The 18,270-nt window shown below is 43.6% G+C and overlaps 1 protein-coding gene across 4 annotated transcripts in view; it reads right to left on the bottom strand.

The window, feature by feature from the left end:
- Positions 1 to 18,270, bottom strand: part of ABHD5 (abhydrolase domain containing 5) — a 65,054-nt gene that overhangs the window by 21,252 nt on the left and 25,532 nt on the right. For 3 of the 4 annotated variants that reach the window (XM_029589381.1, XM_029589382.1, XM_029589383.1), the window contains exons 2-3: positions 12,206 to 12,291; positions 6,319 to 6,691 (exon numbers count right to left, since the gene is read on the bottom strand). In XM_029589381.1, the coding sequence (XP_029445241.1) occupies positions 6,319 to 6,691; positions 12,206 to 12,291 (459 nt within the window). Of the gene's footprint in view, positions 1 to 6,318; positions 6,692 to 12,205; positions 12,292 to 14,635; positions 14,770 to 18,270 lie in introns of those variants that run through there. The other variant, XM_029589380.1, reaches the window with a different exon arrangement.

Genomic DNA, 18,270 nt, shown 5'->3' with positions numbered 1-18,270 from the left:
ACAAGGGGGATGAGAAATTTCTATACTCTGCCATGACCCCAGAATTCAGGAAAGGACAAGAGTAGATCAGCCAACTCACTGACGTCTCGAGCTACAGACATGGGGCCAAAATCGGCCCTCATCATACATGGAGTGCACAAAGGAGCTTCTTTAATGAGCTCCTTCATGCGTGGAATGGAGTGCGCCCCATCAGTGCGCGTCTACAGTGTCAGTCATTAGCTCTTGAGCCCCCTCCCCACATGGATGATATCAGTGGGGGGAGGGAGCCAAAGCTTGAAGATGACAGCTGAACTAGTGGGGAACAGCACCAGACAACGTATCACTAATGACATGAGATGCCAAACGCTCAAGACATTCCCAAGACAGAGCTAAGAAGAGGCAAGGCAGATCCCAGGGCAGCACTGCGTCAGCTCTTGACCTCCCCTGCACAGATGACATCAGTGGGGAGGGGAAGAGGCAGAGCCAAAGCTCAAAGATGACAGTTAAGCCAGTGGGGAAACAGTAGCACAATGCAGGTAGACAGATCATCTTTAAGGGCTGGAGATGACAAACACCTAGACATTCTGGGGAAAGAGCTAGGGTGAGGCAAGGCAAGGCAAGCCCCAGGACAGATATCTTGAAAATCAGAATGGTTAGGGTGTCCCTCAAGGAGAGGATTGGGAAATACTGCTCTCTAGGATGCTGTTCATGAAGGCAGTGCTTGGCCCTCAGGAGTTTCAGTTCGATAGAGTGAGAGAGAGGGAAAGAGAGGGAAAGAGGACCCAGCATGGTCAGAAAGAGGATCAGTTATTGATAACAGATAGATGGAAAATTACTTGAGAATGGGAGAAGTGAAGGAGGAAGAGAACACTTGATGCAGGACAGATAAGGAGAGAGGGCCTAGGATGAAGGAAGATGATGAGAGAACCAGGTATTGGTGAAAAGAGAGGGAGAAAAGCCCTGTGATGGGCAAGAGAAGACCCTAGATTTTGGAGAAAATGGGGGGGGGGAGAAGAATCCTAGGCGATAACAGAAAAGAAGGAGATGAGGAATGGAAGAGTAGGAGAAAGGAGAGCAAGCAGGAAGCAAAAGAACAAGAAGATAAGCTAAAAGAGAAGAAAGGAAAGAATTAAGAGAAAAGAGCAGAAAGACTGAAGGAAGAGAACATATTAGATATCCATTCTGTAGAAAAGAGATGAAGAAGGAAGACACCAGAGAGAGAGAGGAAGGAAAAAAGTAACAGGAAGACCAGTGAATAGGAAAAAGAGAAACTTAATCAGAAAATCAAGCTAGACACACCCAATGTTGTAAATTTTTATTGCCTGAAAAATAAATCAACAATGTAAAATATCCTGAGACCCTGTTCAAAGTCTCTGACCTGGACATGTCTCCCATATAGAATTACACACTGCGGAAAACCCAGAAGTGGAAAGAATACAAATATACAACACATATAGAATTTACATGGTGGGAATAGTTTGCTTTGACTAGCTAAATTTGACTTTCTCTGGTGTATAATTCTCTTGTATGTAGGATATATCCACTAATCTTGTGGCTTTTGCATTGGGCCCAAAACTATTTTGGGGTAACACAATTTCAGATTGTGCTTTTAAGGTATATTTTGAGAGTATATTAGTACAATTTTCAATTATAAAAATGCACTGCACTTCCTCCCTCCCACCAAAATGAACCACTCACTCAATACTACCACTACATGAAACAATGTTAAGAATTCACCCACCAGAAATCTGAAACACTTAATCTCCCTCCTTCCTTCTCACTAGCAGAAGGAGAGCAGCGCTTTTTACTGCTGGGAGCCTCCTCTGCCAATGGAGAAAGAAGAGGTGAGGATCATGCAAAATTTTGTTCAGTATGCTAAAAGGTGTTACGATTCCTCCCGCGGCCGGAGCCGTGGGAGGCCTCTCACTTCACTCTTCTGCCAACCGACCTGACTCCCAACGTCCTCTTCGCCGCAGCAGGGAGCCGCGGCCTTCGACCTGTTCGGTCACGGCAGGAGCCGCAGACGCCTTCTTCATCTTTGCGGTCTGAAGGCCGCACCTGCCGGTCTTGCCTGTGGCTAGAGCCATCCTCTATCTCCTCCTTGGGCAGCAAGGACGCTGCTACTCTCCGCCAGGGCTTGTCCTGCGGCCCAGCTTCCTTCCTGCTCCTGCGTCGACGTCAGCAGCAGCATGGCCGCTGTCCAAGGTTCTGCTTCCTGTTCCTGCTTCCCCTAAGGGGCAGGGCCGAGTCTTCTCTCCTCATTTAAAGGGCCTGCAGCCGGATATGCCCCGGGCCTCACCTGGACTCCTCCCTGGGCATCTTCTGATCTTCAGCCCTATTTAAGGGCCCTGCTTTCACTCTGTCCTTGCCTTCGCAAAGGGTTAGTCCTTCCTAGGACTTCTCGTCTTCACTCCGGCTTGGCATTCCTTGTTCTTCGTGGGATCCCTTGTTGTTTGTTCCTGGACTCTGCTGATGTCCTGATGTTCCGTGTTCCAGTTCTTGATGTTCTGTGATCCAGTTCTGATATCCCTGATCCATCTTTTATGTCCCGAATTCCTGGTTCCTCTTCCACCTTTCCTGGCATGCCACTGTCGTGGTCCATGACCAGCCCATGGGGTGCTGTGTAGGGCACTTCGTGGTACAAGGTCTTCTTCTCATCTGCAGCACAAGCCTCCGGAGGGTCATCCTTGCCTGCATCCTTGCCTGAAGTCAAGTCCTGTCTTGGTCCCCTGTCCTGAATCTCATTCCGGCCCTCGAATTCCTTTGTGTCTGCTTCCGTCCATGGCCAAGACTCTGCCAGAACCTGCTCCACTCCAGCATGGTCCGTGACCAGCCATAGGTGGCTGTGTAGGGTGCACCCCGGTGCAGGCCTCTACTGAATCTTTGACATGTTCCAGTCTCAAGTTCCACTTCTACTCCTGGAGTCTGTTTCGCACTCAACGTGGTCCGTGACCACCCATGGGCGGCTGTGTACGGCACGCTGCGTTGCAGTTCTTACCCAGTACTTTCGTCTGAATCCTGAATCCTTGTTCCGAGCCTTCCAAGTTCTAAGTCTCGTCTGAGCCCTTCCAAGTTCCAAGTCTCGTCTGAGCCCTTCTAAGCTCCTCATCCAAGTCTTTATGTTCCAGAATTTTCATCTGCCCTTGTCTCCTGCCCGGCCTTTGCCGTTACCCAGCGGCAGGTCTGAAAGAGCTTGGAGTGGTCGGAGGACCACTCAGAGACCAACCTTGCATGGTTGGTCTCACCAAGGCTGTGCAGGTCGGCAGGGGACTGGTCTACAGTCTTCTCTCATGCTTGGACACATCTCGCCAGCCTCGGTACCGCCTTGGAGCTCTCTGGGGTTGTACCGTGGTCCAAGGGCACACAATCCCCTTGGAAATGGGACCGCTCTCCTAGCACTCCCTAACAAAAGGACTGAGAAAACTTGAAAAGAATATTATGAAATAAAAAAAAAGAAGGAAGAGAAAACATTTTAAAAAGTTGAGACAATTTGAACTGGAGGAATCTGGGCATGCCTCTGGTCAAACTGAAATTGATTCTCCACTAGGACAGGGAGTCCTTGAGCAATTGAGTGATATGGATGTCTCAGGAGATTCTGGGTGGCTTGAAGCCACTGTGATCTGAGGGTCCATTGGGCTCTCCTTATACGCAGACGTATCAAGGGAGTAACATGCGCTGTTGATGCCATGAGGCCTAACAACCTCAACATGTCCTTTGCTGATACCTGCTGACTCACTTAAATCCTTTCCACTGTAGCTAACAATGTAATAGCTCTCTGTTGTGGAACGAAGGCTCTTGCTCTAGTCATATCTAACAGTGCTACTATAAACTCCAATTGAGATGATGGGCTCAACTGGGACTAAGGGATTTTGATGACGAATCTTAGGAATTCCTTGGAAGCCATCTTGTTGCCACCATTTAAAAAAAATAGATATAATGTGGTTTTTTTGTGGCTTCTATATTCTATGTGGAATACACATCTTCTCTAAATGAGACACATAGCCTGGTTGCAACAAGGAACACATCAGTTCATCACTGCTTGATCCCTTTTTCAGTGTTCTTCCCATATGTGACATTATTCCCATTATATCTCAGAAGAGAGCAAAATTTAAACAAAATTTTGAAATGTTTTATTTTTACTGTTTCAAATGTAGTTTCATTTTCAGGATTTTTAAAAAATACAATAGCAGAAAGGCAAGACGCTGACTGCAACAAGAAGCTTCTCGTCAATAACTGCATTTGCATGAATATACTTCAAACATACAAAATTGGCATAGATCAGTCATTGTGCTGAGAGGTTCTCAAAAAGAGACAAAATTGCTCTTGAATCAAATTATTCCTTCGCACCACATCAGACTCTGGCAATCCTAGGATTGTTGTCCATGGTCGAAATATATGCTGCCTGCAGGGTCTTTCTTTTAGAGCCCTAGCCTGGACCGCATGGTCCTTGCTCCTTTTCCTTTCATTGTTCTCTTTGCCCATGGTGGTTCTAACCTGTCTCCCTCTTTCTTCTCTAGCTCTCCTTATTCTCGCTTGTACACGCAAGCGATAGGTGAGCAAAATAAAGAAATGCAGATACATCATCCTAAAGGAGAAATGCCAAAGAATCTTTCATCAGTGCTAGTTGCTACATTGTAAGTAAACTTTTACTCCACCTCTGAGCTGGAGTTAAATTCCCAGTGTTAAAAAACCCCATACGTTGTGCTGTCAGGCCTTGGATGCAGAGGATTCTTCCCTGCAGAGGATTTATGGCAAAGGTCTTCACTTATATTGGATTTACATGTGCAGGCGCTATTCTATATGCACATTAATTGCACGCACAACTCCATGGGCAATAAGTCTTGCGCACACAAAATGTGCATTTCGCTGAACGCACCTTATTGCATCGGTCTACCAGTAAACAATTAAACAATGGATGGAAACATGCTAAGTGTGTCACAATGTTTGCCAACCTTATATACCTGCATGGAACTCTTGTGCATTAAGACACTGGAGATGTAGGCTGTCAAGTAGAAAGAATGAGGCCTAACCAGCTATAGCTAATGGGAAGGGAAAAGCTTTTAGCCTAGTTGTTAGAGCAGCAGGATGTGAATAAGGGAAGCCAAGGTTCAAATCCTGCTAACATACTTGTGACCTTGAGCAAATCACTCCATCGCCAAGGAGACAGACAGGTACTAAGCATGGCTAATTCATCTGGCTGTCAACAAGCAGGCCTGAATTAACCATGACATGTGGGGAGTCTGAAGTTGAAGGTTGCATGGCAGAGCGCTTACTGAAAAGAAATACCCTCCCCTCCCCCAACTACCATAGAGAGTGGACTACAAGGTAAACAGGCTGTACAAAACTGTTTGCCCAGAGTTCTTGTCACTTCTTGATAAATTGGCCTGATAGTAATGGGATGTGAATGTCTTCAATAGACAAGGTTTGCAAATGAACCACTGAGGTGGCCATGGTTCTCACTTGATAAGCTTTGACAGAGTCTGTGATCTGGAGGCCAGCTAGACCATAGCAATGTGCAATAGAGTCTGCTAGGCAGTTGGACAATTACCGCTTGGCAACCGCTATTCCAAGTCCATTAGGATCATAAGAGATGACGGGTTGAGAAATCAGATGATGTGGTTAAGTTCTCTTTAAGTATTAAGCTGAGTGCAGCCTTCTTTGAGTCAAGGCAGCTCAATCTGAGCTGAGATATGAAAAAAAAAAAAAAAAGAAGCTAGAAGTTCCAAAAAACTTAAAGAAAGAGAGGTTACACATTCATGCAGAAGATCTGATGAAAAAAAAAGACTGAGGGACTCGTGAGGCTGCTCCTCATACTCAGTAGTTAAAAAGCTCTATGAGCTAGGAGAGATAGGTTCATTTGGCACCATCAAATGACATCGCCCACGTGTCATGGCTAATTCAGTCCTGCTTGTCAACAGAGAATAACTCTGAACTCTGCACAGCAGAGCAGCATTCTTCTGCCTATAGAGCATCAAGATATTTTCTTTGGAAAGATTTTCAATTGGACTTTTTGCATTATTTATATAGGCTCAGCAGACACACCGCCAACAATTTAATTAACACTATGCAGGAGCTAGGCTTGTTTGTTCTTATATTTGTATATAGTAACAAATTGGGATCAGAAAACCCATTTAAACCATCAGACCAATGTTTCTAGTTTTAGCTAGCTAAGAATTCCTGCCTATGAAACCAGATCCCTATCCTAACTGAACCCAGCTTTGATACCCTCAAAGGGGTTTCTATCATCTGTTCAAAGCAAAAAAAAATCTTCAGTGAGCAAGACCCCAAAAAGTTTAACATAACACAGCCAGTATTTCATGACACATTATCTTTACCTACCGAGATGGGTATTTCAGTGTATAAGCAGCAGCCAGGAATCCACCTAGGTTGTGCCCAAGTAAAATCATTTTCTCTAATCCCATCTTCACCCTCCATTCTTCTATTGATTCCACAAATTGGATTTCTGCCTTTTCTGCATCACTGTGAAACTGTGGTCTACTGCTGCGTCCAAAGCCCAGGAGGTCAAATGCATACACAGTCCTATCTTGGCAAAGTTCCTCAAAATTGAGAGCCCAAAGTCCAACTCCCCCTCCAAACCCATGCAAGAGAACAAGTGGAGTTCTGTTTGAAAAGGTCTGAGTTAATATCAATGTCCAGATTTTATTGCCACCTGATATCAGGACATGCTGTTTACTGTACAGACTTGTGATACCTGTAGAAACAGAAAAGGGAATAAGATTTTATCTGGCTGCACACACTAGAAACATCCTAAACGTCTGTGCCCAGTGCTTTGCTTTCACAAGTAAGTTTACAGAATGCTGGGAAACAACACGTTAGTGAAGACACATGATGATTAAAACCATGCTTAACTTCAGCCCTCCATTTTCAGCAGAATTAAAGCTTAAAAATCAATGTAGTTTTACTGCTGCTGGCAAAAACAAATGACCCAAAGGGTATTAAAAGTCATCAGAGGTGGACAGGATTTTTTTCCATAGACTTTGGGCCTAATTTATAGAGAAATTACTACTTACCTGATAATTTTCTTTTCTTTAATTAGGACAGGTGGATCAAAAACAGTGGGTTATACCCCTCTACCAGCAGATGGAGTCTGTTATGCCTGTCGGTCGCAGATAGCTGCGACCACGTCTACTTACATCCTGCATCGTTCTCCTGCCCTCCCCGGGTCTGCTCGGGCGCAGGCTAGACTTCACCACTGCGTTCCCCATGGCTCCTCGCAGCCGAGACACCACCGCCACCCACGTCAACTTTGGCCCTTCCTAGGCGCACGTGTGCACCACCGGGCCCTCCTTTGAAGCCTCTTCGGCAGGAACCTTGGGGGCATCCCTGATTGATGATATCATTGGATCAAGGTACTTAACCTCCACCTTTGCCCCCAGCTAGCCGACTTGACAACGAGTTCCGTACGTCTCTACAAGCTCCTGGGTCCATGTTCCTGTGGCTATGCTATCGTACTCTTTGGACTTTGGACTCTGTCTGGTACCCGCTCCTTGGGGGCCAGTGTGCGCACTCTACGGGGACTTGTTCTCCTGGCCTCCCCCGCTTCTCGGGCTGGCCCTGCGCCTCCTGAAGTCCTACCCTGCAAAGCTCTCCGCTCCTTGGGGCTGCCTCCTGGAACACCTTTGTCACTCGGGAGGTCTACTTCTGTGCTTCCCCGCTCCTCGGGGTTGTGCCTACGTGCTGTACAAGACTGTCAGCGCTTCCCCGCTCCTCGGGGCTGCATCTACATGCTATACAAGAGACTGTCTGCACTTCCCCGCTCCTCGGGGTAGTGCTCTCGTGCTATACTGCGACTGTCCGCGCTTCCCCACTTCTCGGGGTCGCGCCTACGTGCTATACAGAGACTGCCAGCACTTCCCCGCTCCTCGGGGCAGTGCTTCCGTGCTATACAGAGACTTCCAGCACTTCCCCGCTCCTCGGGGCAGTGCTTCCGTGCTATACAGAGACTGTCAGTGCTTCTCGGGGTTGAACATACATCATCATTGGAGACCTGACTCTAGCTTCCCTGCTCCGCGGGTTGGCCTATGTCATTACATCAGCACCTCCTTTGCTGCACAGCTCCGCCCCTCGGGGCTGCCTCTCCGGAATACCTCCTGCACGGCCAGTCTCGCGCATCCCGCTCTGTGGCCTGCCTAGCACCTTCCCCCTCGGGGGTCTCTGCCCAGGTATTGTCTCCAACCTGTCTACCTACTTGGGAGTTCCTCCTGGCTCCTTGGGACCTCTCCACAGCCTCACCCAGAGCTCCCTGCTGTGCCTGACCTTGCCTCCATACAGTGTGGACCTGTGGGGATGGTAACAATTCTCATCTCGGGCCAAAGGTCCACATACCCAGAAACCGTAACAGAGTCGTAGCAAAGCTGACATCATGGTATACATACCCCTGCACTGACATCAGCTCGCCAGTATTCTCTGCAAAATCCAACTGTGGACAAACTAACAAAACTTGATTAACAGATAACCATTCCAGCACTTAGCTAACAGGAAAACACTGAACTCAGACAAAGAATGTAATAACACTAGTCTAGGGACTGGAACAACACTTAATAGTAACCCTTGGAACATTCAGCCACACAGAAGGACAATAGCACAACCATCCGGCAGCCAAGGGTGGAAAGGTGGCTCCACCTGTTCTAATTAAAGAAAAGGAAATTATCAGGGATGTAGTAATTTCTCCTTTCTTAGCGTATGGACAGGTGGACCCAAAACCAGTGGGATGTACCAAAGCTACTCCCAAACAGGGCAGAAGGCTGCCTGCGGTCTGATCAACACCACACACACAAAGGTTGTGTCCTTCCGGGCCTGCTCATCCAGGCAGTAATGCCTGGAAAAGGTATGTAAGGAGGATCATGTCGCAACTTGGCAAATGTCAGACAGCAGTCTAATACACAACTAACAATCATCCCACCAATACACATACAACTCATTACCACACTTAACCCAACAAAGCATAACACTCTTTGCGAATACCCAATCTGCTACAATCAAGCTCACTTCATATTGTTGTAGCACTAAATGCAATGATGTACTGTTAAGATAATTCCTTAAAAGTCACACTATTATATTAAGATAATTCATTAAACGTCATGCTATACCATTAAGATAATCTGTGAAAATTCATGTTATACTGTTCAGACAACTAGTTAAAATCATGTTATACTGTTAAGATAAGTTGTTACCCTGTTCTACAATGTTTCAATGTAAAAGGATAAGATGACCTGTTGTCAAACTATCCCTCAAGTTACCATGTAAACCGATGTGATACTCGTTTCGAATGTCAGTATATAAAAGCAAATAAATAAATTAAATAAATAAATAATCTCTGCCCATAACAGAGCCCTAACCTGACTAGGTAGTGGCTGCTGAGCATCTAGATACGCAACCATGACTACCTCCTTAATCCAGCAGGCTATTGTAGCCCGTGACGCCAGCTCACCCTGCTTATTCCCACTTTGGAGTATAAACAACCAGTCTGTCTTCCTGCGAGGTTCAGAAACCTCTAAATACCTCAAGATATGTCTCTTGACATCCAAGGGCCATAACAGGCGATATTCTTCAGCATCTCTTTCCCTTTCCAGAGACAGCAGGGAAATAGATTGATTCAAGTGAAAATCAGTGACCACTTTTGGCAAAAAAGAAGGAAGGGTATGCAGCTGTATCGCCCCTGGAGTCACTCGTAGAAACAGCTCCTGGCAAGACAATGCCTGTAGTTCAGATACTCGAAGAGCTGAACAAATTGCCACAAGAAACACAGTTTTTAAGGTCAGTAAGCTCAAAGAAAGGTCGAAAAGTAGGGCTCGCTAAAAAATCCAAAACTTGATTAAAACTCCACAAAGGCACTGGTAACTGCATTGCAGGACAAAGATGCTTCACTCCTTTCAAGAAACAGGTCACATCTGGATAAGCCGACAAGGGCCCACTGTTCACCTGACCTCGAAAACAGGCAAGAGTCGCCACCTGTGTCTTTAAGGAATTAAGGGCCAACCCTTTACTCAATTCACCCTGCAAAAATTCCAAAACGAGCAGGATCTTAACTGAACGAGGAAGAACCCCTCGATCTTCACACCAAGCCTCAAACACTCACCAAACCCACACATAGGCTAAGAAAAGTGGAGAACTTTCTCGCTTGTAGCAAGGTGGCAATCACCGCAGCAGAATAAACACGCTTCAGCAACCGAGCCCTTTTAAGGGTCATACTGTAAGACAAAATCAATTTGGATCTTCGTGAAGAACAGGCCCCTGCCATAGCAGATCCCTGTGCGCCGGAAACTGGAGGGGAGATTCAACCAGGAGCCTTCACAGATCTGCATACCATGGTCTCCTGGGCCATCTCCTGATCCCGAAGGTGGGTCGGCATACCTTCATTGGGAGGCTCAGGGTGTTCCACTACCTGAGCCTGCGGCCCGTCTGGGTTGCCTGGAATGAAAGAACTGAGATCTACCCAAAGGTCGAGTCTTCTGAAAGGCCACTCCTCTGTAGGGTCGAAAACATCTGAGCCCCGCATGCTCTGCTTCCTTCACCCACTTGCCTTTCAGCTTTTTTATTTTTTTTTCAGTCAAGTCCACGCCAGTTTGGAAAACCAGCTACCGGACCAAGGTACTCATCTGAGGGACCATGGAAATCACCTCAGAAATTCTCAACTGAGGGAGGGACCATAAGGTATCACCAATGGAGAGCAGGACAAATTAATTCCCTTCTTCTTTTCTCCTTCTAAACCTTAAAGCAATCCCCAGTAGAGAAATGCACGTCCACCATCTGCTGGAGACAGAGTATACTGGTGGGCTGACGTCACTGCAGGGGTATATATACTGTGATGTCAGCTTTACTCCATCTCCACCTGCTGGTAGAGGTGCATAACCCACTGGTTTTGGATTCACCTGTCTGTATGCTAAGAAATACTATTTTAATTTAAATTAAAAATTACTATTGTAAAGCATGCACAATAATCATTTGTTAAATGCAGCCAAGATTGTTAAGGTGTACTGCCTGAGGTACTGAAAATTTCCAGATGCCTTCTTTATACTACTAATTTTCCAAAATGTGTTTGTATATGGGTTCATGTCCTTTTTCAACTTATGGGCGGAACTCACTGTGTATACATAGCTTGAAAAACAGATGCACAGTGTCAAGCACTAAAGCATTCCACATATATTTATTTGTTTTTATATACCGACATTATATCGAGATATCACATCGGTTCACATGAAACTGAGAAGGCAAATAAGACATGGACTGCTTATTTTTTACAGACTAACATCGAGAACTTTACAACTTAGGAGATACAGAGTAACTTGGAAAGCTTAATAACTTAGAGTACTTAACTTATTTTTACAGAGTAACTTAGAATACTTAACAGGCAACTAATTTTACAACTTATTTTTACATGGTAACTTGGAGTACTTAACAAGCAACTCATTTTTACAAAGTGTCCTGATAACTTGGTGGCTTGACGGCTTGGAGAAGATGACTTAGTTGAAGTTGAGCTTAAATATATGCACTATAAAGAAAGACTATAAAGCTAATTATCAGGTAAACATATTTTTATGGGTTATGGATTGCAGCTCAGGGGCAGTGTTTCATGTGTTATTTGCAATTAATCACATGCGATTGCATAGAAACAGTCTGCTGCATAGCTATGTTCCAATTTCAAGGCAAATTCTTAAAGTCCAAAAAAATAAATAAAATATGTTTCCTACAAGTTTGCTATGAATGGTTGATCAAACAAATTATTCTATATGATAATTATTGGCAGATATAAAAAATCCACTGCAGGTAGGGCAAAGTAGAAGCTAGAAGGAAGTGGTGTCTTCGGCTATGATTGAAGTACAAAGCTAGAGGCAGCAGCAAGGCTGCATAGGGATGAGTAGGGCTGGATGGAGTGGAAAAAGAGTGAGAGGGCTGTTCTGGGAGGGGGGAGGAAAGAGTGAGTGAGCGAGCTGTACCAGAAAAAGGAGGGTAGGAAAAGATCACAAGGGCGGCTGAAGGGAGAGAATGGGAGGAGAACAACAGAAGTACACTACATTGTGAGTATTTCTTCCTGGTGAGAAAGTCCTGGAAGATTTTTCAAGTCCCTGGTGACTGGGCTTACATATAATACAAATATAGTTTCATCATTCCATTCATAATTACTAATGCAAATGTCTGTGTGGAACTGTATAGTCAGTTTCTGCCAACTGTCATCATAATAAACACACAAAACCAAAAGGCATACCTTTCAGCATTCTTTCTTCAGCATCTTTAAGTAGCGGCATAGATGTGGGACACCATGCAGGAAGCCAGCTTGATAGCCACCCAGACCTATAATCCAATGAGGAAATGAAATGCATACTTCAGCTATGAAACACAGCAAGACAAAAATTATAGCTGTCAAAACATTACCCATTTGTCAAACTAAACATGAGGAAATACTTTGCACCAGCATAATCTAATATTTATCTAAAAATCCGAGTCCATTTCTGCAATGATTTGCTCCTGTTGTAATATACACTGATAACTTCCCAGAAAAAATAAAATAAAAATAAAACTAGAAGTGCCATAAGTATCAATTACTCCATTAGTGAGGAAATAACTTTAAAAATAGAACTTGTCTCTTAATAAGAGACATGCTTCAACAATACAAAACTGCAGTTATTCTATTATTTTTTCAAATGAATCAACTGTACAAAATCTCATTCCTCTCTCCCCCCCCCAAAAAAAGGATGACCACAGATTTAATTGCCATTAATGATAATCATTAAGAACAGCGAGGATGATTAAGCAGAAGTTTAATTTTAAATTTAAATTTCAAGGGCATTCCTATCTCTATTAGTACTTCCACTATCAGCCTAGGTATCACAATTAACTCAGACCTTTCTATGGCCGATCATATTGCAAATATCACAAAAAAATCCTTCTATAAATTACATTTATTGAAAAGAATCCGACCCTTCCTTTTTCTTAAAGATTATCGTACTGTCTTACAGTCTTTGATTTTCTCAGGTATGGACTATTGCAATGCCCTATTTTTAAGTTTATCAGACTCTGCTCTACACCCTTTGCAATTAATTCAAAATTCTGCTGCTTGGCTGCTTGCAGGTACCTCACGCCGAAATCATATTACACCTGTCTTATTCTCTTTCCATTGGTTGCCAATAAAATACCGAATTCAGTTCAAAGTGTTATCAATTATTCACTCGCTTATCTATAATATTTCATCTACCTGGCTATGCACTAATCTTCGCATATATAAACCTCCCAGACAACTCAGATCTCTCTCCAAAAATCTTTTAGATGTACCCACAATTAAAATGGCTAAACACGAATTAACTAGAAAAAGGGCTTTTTCAGTAGCCGGCCCTGTTTTATGGAATTCACTCCCAGTCTCTCTTCGCCTCATTTCCTCCACACAACAGTTTAAAAAATCATTAAAAACTTATTTATTTCAGAAAGCATACAGTTTACTCTCTACCCTGCAAAATTAACATTCACTTATCTTCCATATCGACACTACTTCTTTCAAACAGTTATATCCACAAGAAATAATACTATAGATTCAACCCAATTCACTGTTTAATGATGTAGGGCACAAATGTTCATTGTATTATTATTTTTAATGTTAGTTTTTATTCTGTTCTTATTTTGTTTATTATGTATGTTCGGTTGAAAACCGTTTTGATTAATTCCTTTGAATTGTAAAGGCGGTATATAAACATTTTTAAATAAATAAATGTCACACTACAGACGTGATATCAAAGCAACACATGTCAACTGCATCACATTCTTGTTCTACACAAGGACAAGATGGTGAACAAGTGGATGCAAGAACAAGGAAATACATTTTATATTGTACTTAATTTTGTGTCTTACTATGTCTCTTCCAAAATTTTAAAATATAATGAAGGACATGAAGCTTTATTTTTAAATATGAAAATAAAAGCACTAGAAGTTACTGAATGTCAGACTAGAATTCCGAAGAAATCAAAGTGCAATGTGCTATTAAAGCTGCTGAGCTCCTGGTGTGAAAAGAGAAAACAAGGGTGTGCCCAAACAAGAGACTGTGTCTGAAAGATGTGTCTGTCAATCCATAATTACAAAAAATTTCAAATCAGGGTTATATGTTTGTTCAGGTGGGCCTCCTGAACTAAATGTTATTCTGATATTTTCTAGGTTAGTGTATTTGAACAAAGTGATTATAACTTGTCAGATTTATGGACCTGCCCTATCATATCTGAATGGCATTCAACTTGATATTTAAATTTTCACATAGAACATGGAGGTATTTAACATATGTCGTCTCATATGTGCTGGGCATGCAAGAGAAAGCACTTTATAACTATGAGCCAAATATGTATCATTTCCCATTCTGAATTTATGCACCAGGAGAAGAGGGGTATACATGCAGATGAATGAAAAACAGGTGGAGTGTTTTTATGTAGGCAATATGGTAAAAACATTTACATAGTGCAGATTTTTAAAAAAACCCTGCAAGGAACCAAGAATGAAGACTGTAAATTCAAGTTATCATCAGGTCCTAATTCAATTTTCATTCAAATTTTAATTTGCTGAAAACACATTTTGAAAGAAAATCATCATCATAAAAACATTTCTATTTTCAGCACTTATTTAAGTAAGTTTGTATTTTAAAATGATATATAATAAATACCTTGCTATAAGCATAGCTGTTTCTGTCATCATTTCAGTCCAAAATGTTACTTCTAACATTGTTAAGCAGACCAACAATGCTCACAGAGATCCAAGACAGAAGTGAAGTGAAAAATATAGTTGCATAAATGTCTATGTTCACACACTCATTAACAAAGCCTAAAGGCCACTTAGAAAAAAAACACTACTTAGCAACACTGAAAGCAAAACAAACTGTAAATTCCTTTAAATAGTCTTTGCAAAACCAAGAGCTGGTGAGTTAATGATGAGAATCAGTGAACCAAGTCCGCTTTGACCACGCTGGCATAATCAGAATTGCAAAGTCCATAGCTCAAGTCATAAAATATCATTTTCATTATCCCCAAAACAACATAGGATCTATAACTAGGTTTACCACATACCTCGCCTAGATAATATTCAGGAATCAAATATACAGCATGCAACATTTAGTGTGGAAGAAAATAAGAGAAACAGACCATTTGAAAGTATGACAGAGACATTTCAGCTGAAAGAAGAGTGTTTTCAACAAGTACCAGTAGCACCATGCACAAGCCATGTTCGTTGTAAAGTCCTGAAGAGGAGTTACTCTTGATACTGCCCAATATACCCACAGCCCCTTCTGGTGCTATACATATATAAGCTGCAGGAGTCATTTACACATGTTGTCTTTGTTTTTCCTGTCCGGACATGAGTTCGTTAAGGAATATGGCGTTAAAAGTTTAAGGGGTCCATTTTCAACTCTCAGTGCTCCAAATGATATCCAGTCTTCACAGGTGTCTACTGTGCTGTTTGTACCTGTGACTGTCTATCTAAAACTGTCTCCCAAGCCTTCCCCACTCCAGACCCCTCACCCCGAGTTTTAAGTCCACCCTATTATAGTGCTATAAATAGCAAAGTGACCCCACTTTGCTATATTGAGGCTCTCGCTCTCTCTCTCTGCGATCACAATTTGTGGTAAAATATACTATTTTGTTGAAGGAAATGGGAAATTTGGCAAGCCATGCCCCCTTTTTTTAACGCAAGCACAAGGCTTGCTATAAATAAAATAAAATTATAAATCTAGGCCTAAGTTTGTACCCGAGACAATTGAGGGTGAAGTGGTTTGCCCAAAGTCACAAGGAGCAGTAGCAGGATTTGAACCTGAACTTCACTGTTCACAACCTGCTGTTTTAACACCTCTAGGCCACTCCTCTTGTGCCCCTAGTGGCACAGTGGATTGAGGCACAGCATTCTGAAGCAGACAATGCTCTGCGCTGCCAATTTGCATAGATACAAAGACATTTCATGAATACCCATGTTGCTGAAACAAGCCAAAGGGCAATATGCAATATTGGAGGTAGTATTTTCCTGCTACAGATCTCGGATTTCCTGTGAGCTGGAAATAAGCATTCTGTAGATCCAGCAAGCATAGTCATCCCCATTTTTCTAGAGGTGGGATTAGGGTGCCCATATGTGGGCAATGAGCATAGCTCCCTGAAACACCTTCCTCCCATCAGTATCCATGTCCCTCGGATCCCTCCCAGGAGGCATCAAGGAGTAGGTCTAAAGGCGTTTGGCCTTCTTCAGCGTGGATTCAGTCACAATAGATTGGTGTGGCAGCTGGCGCTTGTTGAATCCAGGAGCCTCCTGGATGAGGTACACCATGTCTGCCTTTTTATTAACTGAGGAGGATGTGGGTGAACTCCCTTTGGGTGGCTCCAGTAACTCCATAAGGATCTCGTGCACTGTTACTGCCATAATCTTCTTAGGAAGCTCCACATACTAAAGGATATCAAGCATCTTCTGCCAAGTATCTTCCTCTGTCTGCAAAGTAAATGGGATGGCTTCAGCCATCAACTGGACAAAACCTGCAAAGGCGAGATCTTCCGGAGACTTCCCTCTGCCAGCGGGAGGGAAAGAGATGGATGGAAGGACGTCTGACGCTTCATCTTCCAAAGCCTCTAAAGAACCTCCAGCGGTAAAAGGGTCCTCTTCACTGTCATCAACAGGGGATGTAGCCCATGGTGCTCAGTCCCTGGCCAGCAGTATCAATAACAGAGCAACTGGCCATGGGGACTGGAACCCCAAGGCATCCCTTGTCTACAGGGAGCTTCCTCCTCTAAGGAACTGTGGATAACCATAGCGGATACAGACACTGGTGTCGGTAGGACACAGATAAGCGCCTGTAGGCAGCTGAGCAGCAGCTCCAGGAACCATGGTGCTAGTCCCAGTGCTTTCTGTGCTCCAACACGGAGGCCCTGCAGGGCCTTTTCCACAGCAAGCTGCACTCGTTTCTCCAGCTCCTCCTCGAAGATAGTTATGCCATCACCGACTGGGAGCCAGGAGGCATGACCAGATTCTGTTCGAACCAAGAAGAGGATAGTAGATGACATCTGGACCAATGAAGGTTGTGGCGATCCCCTGGGAATTGTGGCGGATGAGCCATCCTCACCACAGGGTCGCTTCGGGGGCTTCTCGGTAAAAACCAGAGCATCCTCATGTCCAGCACATGCATCATCAGGGACTGATGCTGATGCTTCTTTGGCTTCCCTGGTGCTGAAGTCGAGGGGGAACCCAATCCAGTCTTTGACCTAGAGGAGCCAGGCGATGGTATGTCTCTACAGTCTCTGATAGTCATTGACGCTGACGAAGCTGATGGCTCTGCTGATGTCGATGGCTATCGGTGCAACACCAAGGTCCCTTGATGTAGATGCCTCGGATGCCAATGCATTGGTCTTCTGGTGCCTGAAAAGTTGTTCCATCTTCTCTAGACAGGCCTGGAGTCCTTTAGGAGATCATCTGGGCATTATCTGCAGCAACCCCAAACATCATGCAATGCTCCCAAGCAGAGTTCACAACTATCATGGGGATCTGTGACAAACATGGTCCTCACGGACTGAGGGCACCACTGACATAGCATTGCAAAATAAAATTGATGGTGGCAGCCGTTGATGGCTGGTGGGCACCGAGCACACCACCGTCCTGCAGTTTCGAACACAAAAAAAAACAACCTAGTGTAAACGACTGAAAAATCTACCTAGGGATGATACACAGGGGAATTGAAGGACCTTGTGTCAGCGAGTTAGGAATCCAGTCTGTGAAACTTTCCAAAAAACAAGAAAAAAATTTTGAGGCTCACAATCCACGAACTACCAGGCTCCATGGAAAAAGTAAAAATGAAGAGACCCTGCATGGATGCATGATATAATGTATGCTCGGGCATTCTCAGAGAAGCTCAGTCAAAGTTCTAGAAACTTTGACATACATTTTCTGTGGTGGGCACCACTGAATGATGTCACCCATGTGAGGACTGCCATCCTGCTTGTTCTCAGAGAAGGTAATTTACATTTTAGTTTTTAATACTACAACTTTTTTCAAAATTTATATTTTCAGACATAACATTTGAAAAAGGAAAAGCAAATCAATAAACATATATTAAGAAAACCAAAATATATAAGAAAAGTCTTACATTGATATATAATCCAAATGTAGAAAACAACAAAGGGGAGGTGTGGCGCCTCACAAATAGATCTTGAAAACAAAAAACCTAAATCTAAGAGAAAAGAAAAAATGTACAAAGAAAGGCTACACAGCTGCATTACAAGACCTTGCCCATATTTCTATTCAATGAAAATACCCAATAGTGACTATCCTTGG

This window comes from Rhinatrema bivittatum, chromosome 2 (assembly GCF_901001135.1).
Source record: "Rhinatrema bivittatum chromosome 2, aRhiBiv1.1, whole genome shotgun sequence".
NCBI lineage: Eukaryota > Metazoa > Chordata > Amphibia > Gymnophiona > Rhinatrematidae > Rhinatrema > Rhinatrema bivittatum.
This window is presented reverse-complemented; position numbering and strand designations above follow the sequence as displayed.